We start from the raw sequence: 8,703 nt of genomic DNA on the forward strand, positions 1-8,703 counted from the left end.
AATTTTATATAATAATCATTAATCTTAAATACTTTCACTAAAGTAGAGAATTATTTTTCAACATACGGGAATTGTTTAAAAGCAAGTAACATTATTTGACATTCCTGTCATGGCAGCTACCCATTTCAAACGGAATTACAGGACCTTTACTAACTTTTCCTTTTTAACAAAATTCACGCACAACTAGCGCGATCTTTCTTCCACTATTCTGAATTCTTTTTGGCATGATTAAATGTAATTAATCACTGAATTTCTCATATAACTCGGGGAGCTCTGAACAATTAGACTGTCAGTAATGCCAATCTAACGCGCAGCCTCTTTGATAGATGTCAGAGGTAAAATAATTGTGAACGGACTGTACGTGGTAGGTATTTATATTAGACGAAGGATGTTATTTTTAATAAGAAACAATTTTATTAATAAATATTCGATATAGTATAATTTTTATTCACAAATATATTTTTTTCATTGAAGACTTAAATAAGTATAATATACAAATCAAAATTAAAAATAGCTGCATAATGGATACTGTAATATTGAAAATAATACAATTCTAAAAAAAAATTGAAAAGTAAATGTAATTTGTCAAGAAATTACATTCGCTTTGTTTTTTTTGTGACACATGACGTAAAATATTGTCAAGGATATATTACAATATTTATTGGGTTGCGGTTTACTATTCGGGACTCGGGTGCAGGAAGGGGGGGTAGAAGCTAGGGAAGTAGGATATGGGTATTCTCCATATCCTCTGGTACCATTCCCATCTTGCAAATTTGTTCCGTTCCTGAGATATTGGCAAAACTAATCTTATAATTATTAACCTTAAAATCAGGCTATTCATCAACACCCCTAGTATGTCTATTTACCCCCCCAACTTACCCCTAACAACACGCTTATTTAAAAATTTTAATCTTTCATATACAAAGACTATGTTATTCTCGGTTTAAGGTGAGCCGTTCATTAAGAATGCAGATCTACAATTAATGTGTGTCTACCATTTTTTTCAAATAGACTAAATATTTCTTTGTTAAATAATAGTATTACTAGTCAGGTCAAGCCCTTCAATGTCTGCCTCTTTCATTTCATTTACAAAATAATTTTGAACATCAATCTCAGAAATGAACAAAAGAAAAATATTAAGGAACCCCTTTTGAATATCACAGTTCTTCTGTACTGGCAAATCCCTTTGACATTATAAATTTCTTAACAGAGACAAAAATATTTCACAAGATTTGTTTCATATGTATGTTGATCATATCGTATCGTGATAATTCCCAAGATCATTCCCTATATTTTTCAGTAACAAAATAAAACATACAATTTAAATTAGGGAATACTGATTGAAATTATTAATTCAGTGCTTTTAAATACTTCAGAAACCTTCAGATACTTTTAATAAAAGCAACTGGTGTTATTTTTTTACTTTTTCTTTTTAATTATGTTATTGATTACTAATAAAATAAAAAGAATATTATCCATTACAAACTTTATTTCAGGTATGTATCCATTCAACATACAATTTTCATTTCATTTTAATGCTGCTACATACCTGTATGTGCAAAGCAAAATATTAGTTAAAAATATATATTTGTATATACTAAAAGTGTATCAAATAATTAATAACAAATACATTATTTTCAAATATTGTATTTGTTTTTTTTTTGGTAATTAAACTTCTTTATTTCATTTCATTTTCATGTTCAGGTATTTCCAGAATCTGATGCACATTACAATATTAAGCAACACTTAAATTTCAGATAGTTAATTTATTTATTAATTACTTTATTGCATATCAGTAAGACATATGTGTATTTTACAGAAGTACTTTTCAGATAGTTTTGCTTGTATACATAATTGATAAATATATATTTTAGTTGTTGCATTTTTCAATACATATTTGATATACATGTATCTCTCCCTCTACATATTAATGTATGAGATTTGAATTTAACATTTCATACATAATTAGCATGTTTCTTTTAATTGGTTTAATTATTATAATAAAAATATTGCTTTGTTATTATTAAAAATAAAAAAATAAATATCTGAAAAATCTTATTGAATAAATCTTCGTTTTATTATAATATAAGCATTGTAATATCAAAGAATATTACCTAAGGTATTGGTGCAGTCATAGCTATAGCTGTCAATTTTGAGATGATGCTGCCAGCTGCGAGGTTTCCGTAGTAAGACTGCGCAGCTGCTGCCATGCTGCCTCCAGCAATTCCTGCACTTCCGAAACCTAACCACGGAGCGACCCAAGCAGCGCCCAGTCCTCCCGTGCCGTAGATAATGATACCACCGACTCCATTAACAGCTAACGCCGTGAGAAGCCCCATTTTTCTAAAACAATTGTAATATTGTAGAAATGACAATTGTTTGTGAAAAGTAACCTTTGTGCTGTTCCCGACTATAATGAATTTGTCATATTTCATTCAGATCCATTGATGAGTAACAAACGTCCGACTTAAACATTTATATTATTAGATACTAAGAAAGTAAGATGGTTTCATCCTTTTAGTATTATTAGATAATTGTATAGTATAACAAAAGTATGTATAAATTGTATGTCCCAATATTCAACTATAAATGAACACGTATGTAGGCTATTTTAAGGCTACCTAAAAAAAGGTTTAATTTTCATAAATAATTTAGAAAGTAATGTTTTGTTTTGAAATGTTTATTTAAATTTCCTACGAAAAATACCTTCACATATACAGTAGAATCCGTTTATTATGATTCCGCCTATATTGACCAACCGTTTATAATGACGTATTTACACTATGAAGTTTGGTTCTCATATAAAATTCTTTGTAAAAAAAGTCGGATATAATGACTTTCCTTAATAGTGACAGTTCGCTTATTATGACACATTTTTAATAAATTGTGTCCGGTTATAGTGACCGACATGATTCTTTACACCTTCGGTAATGTTCCCGGTGACGTTCGGCACCTGGCTCATTGTTTTTAATCTGAGTAAGTAATTGTCACTCAAAGGTCGTCTGCAGATTTGTTCATAGCAATATTGAAAATGATAATTTGACCATGGCTGTCTTCTATACACAATAGTATTAGAGACTTATTACAAATGAAAAAACAAAAGCAGACAAAATTATATATATATATTTACAAAACGCTTTGTGTGCCGTTCGTTCATAATATATGACGTGTTTGCAATCCCCTTCGATGTCATTATAAACGGATTCCACTGTATATAATATTAATTCTAAAAAACAATTACGTACTTACTCTGATTATTTGAAAATCCCAACGCACTCGAAGTATAAAAGCTCACTGGGTAATATCCTTTTAAGTCTGAACGTTATATTAACACTAGTCCGACAAAACAATGTGAAGTATGGATGCTTCTCGAGTGAAACGTCGCATTTATAGGTTCCGACTGATGGTGAGGAGTGAGGAGTATGTATAGATAGATAATGAGTAATAACGCATTACGCCGGCAGCGCAGTCTCAGTACAATTTCAGTCTGGTAAACATTTAGGGGATTTACAAGTTTCAATTGGTTAGGGTTGCCAAGTTATACGTTTATAGTTCTATTTTTTTTTAATATGTAAGGCTAGTGTACATTGTTATAAATATGCAATTCGGAATATTTATTGATTTTAGTTGTCAATTTTTCCCTGTGTTGACGCGATACTAACCTTATTAAATTGGGTTATGATTTAATATTAGATAATACACGTTTGTTAAATTAAGCAACAAGTATTAAACACCTTTTGTCAATAAAAAAACAAAAATAAGAATTTTTGCATTTTCATTTCAAAAAAGCATAAAAGTCATCTGTCCACTTCAAAATGACCTTATTATATTGTGTGGTGTGTACATAGTTTCTAGATTCACTTTAGATTTATTCTAACTTCAGTTACTGTAATTTCGTAATTAAACTGCATGAAACGAAACTCTTTCAGTGGAACTTTTGGAGGCCCAATCGTATCGAGTTATACTTGGGGATTCCCAAAGTCCCATTTTGTATAGTGTATACCAACCAGGTTGTATACCAACGAAGTTCGAATGCCAAGAAGATAAAAGGAAACGGACGTGCAGCTATAAGGAACGACCATATATGTTGAAAAAACAAAGGATGTCAATAATCGCAGAGTATTTGAAAGAACCAGAACCAAGTAGTACAGCCAGTTCATCTGTCCAGGATACTTCTAACACAAGTTCAGGTAGGTAACAAACAAAAGATACGGATTGCAGTTTGAAACAAGTATGCAGTTATTATTATTATTATGATGAATATTTTTTATTTTCCAGATTTTAAAATAGTTGGAGAGAATGTACCTGAAACTTTATATGAACTAACAGCAAATAAATCTGTTCAAGCATTAATAACACACAAGTTCAGAAGTAAAGCTGTCCAGACTACAATTAAATCAACAGAAAAGGCACTATCACCATTGAAACTACCAACAATATCTACTTCCACATCTCCGTTCAAATGGGAAACCATTATAAATTCAAGCCCTTCTATGTCCGGTCCCAGCAAAACTACAAGAAATGTTTAATGAAGTAGAACAGTCAGATAGTGACATTTCTTTATATGTACTATCTACATCTACCACCATTTGTTCAGTCTCCAGTGGCGGACTCGGGGGAGTTCGCCACATTCCGACTTGGAGGATGAGGGGGAAGGCGCGCACTTTATAAATAATATATAAAAAAAACAAGATGGAATTATTTTATGATTAACCAACATTTTTTTTAATGATATCGATAGGCGGACGAGCATCTAGGTCACCTGATGGTAAGTGGTTACTACCGCCCATAAACAATGACACTGTAAGAAATATTAACCATTCCTTACATCACCAATGCGCCACCAACCTCGGGAACTAAGATGTTATGTCCCTTGTGCCTGTAGTTACACTGACTCACTCACCCTTCAAACAACAATACTGAGTACTGCTGTTTGGCAGTAGAATATAATATATAGATTTTACTTCCAATAGTTCCTGTTCAAAAATCATATATTTAGTGAATGTGATTTTCCTACTCTTTACGATATAAATCACAGAACGTCATTTATTTCTGATGAAATAAACTTTATTTTTGTAAAAATGATCATAAGACCTTCAATTTACTGTCTATAAATTAATTTTTACTTTTTTTTTTTTCTGGCAAACAAGCAGGAGGCTCACCTGATGGAAAGTGACTAAACCGCCCATAGACATCTGCAACACCGGGGGGCTTGCAGGTACGTTGCCGTCCTTTCAGGAAGGAGTACGTTCTTTTCTTGAAGGTTCGAAAGTTGTGTCGGTTCGGAAAAACCGCCGGCGAAAGCTGGTTCCACAGAGTGGTTGTGCGAGGCAGAAAATGTCTTAAAAATCGCGCTGTTGTGGATTTTCTGACATCTAGGTGGTGCGGGTGATATTTGGAATTTTGACGAGATGTCCGAAGGTGAAATTCAGCAGCCGGGATTAATCCGAACAATTCCTCGGAATATTCCCCATGATAAATTCTGTAGAAGATGCAGAGCGATCCAACATCTCTACGCAAAGCCAAAGGAACAAGCAGATCGGAAAAGGCTTGAACGTCGATAATTCGAGCCGCTCTACGTTGGATACGGTCAAATGGAAGGAGCTGGTACTAGGGAGCACCCGCCCAGAGGTGAGAGCAGTACTCCATGTGCGGCCGAATTTGCGCCTTGTAGAGTCTTAGACGATGGGCCGACGTGAAATACTGTCTTGCCTTGCTGAGCACACCGAGCTTATTTGATGCCAATTTGGCTTTGCCTTCCAATTGACCACGGAACTGAACGAGGCTTGAAATATCGACGCCAATTATTCCGACACTAGCTGTGGCGGCTAACGGAATGTTCTGAAATCGTGGAGATACGACAAATGGTGTTTTTTTAGCAATTAACGCGTAAACTTGAGTCTTTTTGGGGTTGAAATGGACTAGGTTTAGCCCGTCACGGTAGCATGCGCGAGCGATCCCGTGGCGCTCGCCAAAAGACGGAGAGGGTACCGCTGGTTTTTTAGTGGGTAAACCCAGCGTACCTGGGCGCACTCGGCGTCCAGGGCTCCGGGGAGTCCCCCCCCACCTTCCAACACGTGGGGGAAGCGCGTAACGCATTTTCCAGCGAAAAAAAAAAAAAGTACTAGGTTTAGCCGGCTCTAGTTCGAGACTTTGTTTAACGAAGACTCGATTTCAGACACAAGTTTGGTCCGGTTTTATTCGACGTTTTCCCGAGAAATATTAGCACGGCCGGTATATGAGGTGTCTACGGTGCTATCGTCTGCATAGCAGTGAATATTACTGATTTGCAACAAGTCATTTATATGCAGAAGAAACAGAGTGGGTGATAGAACGCAGCCTTGTGGAACACCAGCATTGACGAATTTTAAGTCGGAGCATGCACCGTCGACAACGACTTTGATGATCCGATTTGCCAAATAACTGGTAATCCAATTGCATAATTTCCCGGAAAGCCCATAGGAAGGAAGCTTCGAAAGAAGTGCTTTGTGCCACACGCGATCGAAGGCCTTCGCTATGTCCAGACTGGCTGCTAATGCCTCCCCCTTGCTCTCAACTGCTTCCTCCTATTTATGAATCAGGTAAACTAGAAGATCACCGGCTGAGCGAACCCGACGGAAACCGTACTGGCGGTCGCTAATCAACAGGTACTCCTCTAAGTACCGCAGGAGCTGGCAGTTTATAATGGACTCCATTACCTTGGAGAACAAGGAGGTGATGGCTATAGGCCTATAATTGGACGGGTCTGAGCGGTTGCCCTTTTTAGGGATCGGATGCACCAAAGCAATCTTCCAGGAGTTCGAGACGACGCCGAATGCATAGGATTGCCGGAAAAGACTCGTTAAGACCGGCGCCAACTCGGGAGCACAAGTCCGTAGCACGATTGGAGGGATGCCATCGGGTCCACTCGACTTATGAATATCCAAGGAAAGAAGAGCTTTACGGAATTTAATCCTGCCGGCATCGAGGTATTACACCGCGGGATTGTTGGTGGTGACTTTCCTCGGTCATCCTGAGTCGAGTTCGTCGCGAAGAGAGAGCCTAAAAGATCAGCTTTCTCCTTCGCTGTATGGGCCAATGACTCACCGTCTCTGTGCAAAGATGGAAAAGAGGGCTGACAGAAATTCCCTAAGACAGCCTTAGCGAGAGACCAGAACGCACGTTTTCCTGAAGGGAGGCGCACCAGTCTCTCGCCAATTCTGCCAATGTACTCCGTCTTCGCCTTAGCAATCACGTTTTTGAAGGATCTAGAGGCAGAGTTATAACCCTTTCTGAATGCGCTGATATTTACATCACGAGACGCCGATGCGTTAGCCCAGTCTTGGTAGCGTTCCTAAGCTCTGATACCCCAGCTCGTGGTACAAAGGAATGTTGTCAGTATCGAGCAAGCATACCTGCTTCCATCGGAAGGCATTGGAATAATTCTTATGAGCGCGGTTGCCACTTGCTCGGATAAGTCCGCGTCAAGGGTTGTATTCAACTCGTTATATATTCACGTGAAGACCTTAAAATCCACATTAAGACCGGCTGTCATAAGTTTTGATTGTTGGTTAATCATCAATTTTTTATACAGTTATTACAGGAACTAAGTATATAAGTATTCCCAATAGACCCAATAAAATGAAATATTTACCAGTTTCAGATTTTTTCCTTTGTATTGGCCTAATTAAAGAAGAAGAAAAGAAAGATATAGGTTATAGTTTTGATCTATAGGTCAATCAGTGATAAAAATGACGATTTTTAGACGCTAATATCTAAATAACCGTTTGAGATGCGTTTATGAAATTTGGAACACATATGTATCTCTCGAGTCTCAATGTATGAGACATGTTTATATCAAATAGTTTTTGAGTTATGAGGAGGTCAAAAATGGCTCCAAATAGTTCGTGTAATATTACACACGGTGCTGCTCGCCAGTTCTGTTACTTGAACTTGGCTGACACGCTACCGCGTGTCTAGATCATAAATCTCATAAAAAATAGATAGGACAACAGAATTATTTTTATTTCTTTTGATGTTAATTAACAAATGATTTTAAAATAAAACTGATTCAATTAAACTGAAAATATTTTTATTTATATTTGGTACTACAAATAAGAAAAAAAAACATTTAGATTTTTTTTTTATTAACATCTTTTATTTAATTTCACTTGTATGTATGAATGTATTTATTATTATTTATGTCCAGGAATTTTGCAATCACTATTTCACCCACTTCCAAGCTTCAACTTCTGAGGCTATGGAGCTGAAATTTGGCACACATATTTAGTCTATATGTAATTCAATATAGCGGACGTTACAAAATTGCGATTGAATTTTTTTAAAGCAATTCCTATGATATGGGTATCAAATGAAAGATCTCGATAAGAAAAATGTAACAAGAAATGTAACGTCATTCTAGATTCAATATGGCGGACGTTACAAAAAAGTGTTTAATGATTTTTGCCAATGCCTTCACCTAATCTTAAGTAAGTACGTGCCAAGGGCTGAATTACGCTGTTCTATACCTGGGATACAAAGCTGTTTGCAAATGATCAATCCCATATCCCATATCGCCCTTAGTAGAGTTATAACTTTAGAAAGACTTCAGATAGAGGAATTACATAATTCAAAACTGAGTGGAAAAAGGCCATACAACATTGATGCTTCAAAAAAAAAAATGGGCTGAATGAGATCTATAGACGTCATAAAAATATAGTTCAA

At 36.0% G+C, this 8,703-nt stretch overlaps 1 protein-coding gene across 1 annotated transcript; it reads right to left on the reverse strand.

Moving 5' to 3' along the window:
• Positions 1-2,080: 2,080 nt before the first annotated feature.
• On the reverse strand, positions 2,081-2,368 carry LOC113403317 (uncharacterized). The gene has a single exon (XM_026643819.2). It carries the CDS (start codon positions 2,337-2,339, stop codon positions 2,115-2,117), a length of 225 nt encoding a protein of 74 aa, XP_026499604.2. The 5' UTR covers positions 2,340-2,368; the 3' UTR covers positions 2,081-2,114.
• Positions 2,369-8,703: the final 6,335 nt, after the last annotated feature.

The sequence above is a fragment of the Vanessa tameamea genome, chromosome 13, assembly GCF_037043105.1.
Source record: "Vanessa tameamea isolate UH-Manoa-2023 chromosome 13, ilVanTame1 primary haplotype, whole genome shotgun sequence".
Taxonomy (NCBI): Eukaryota; Metazoa; Arthropoda; class Insecta; order Lepidoptera; family Nymphalidae; genus Vanessa; species Vanessa tameamea.

Excerpts from the sequence above, each read along its gene's own strand:
- LOC113403317 (XM_026643819.2), bottom strand. The coding sequence starts at position 2,339 with ATGGGGCTTCTCACGGCGTTAGCTGTTAATGGAGTCGGTGGTATCATT.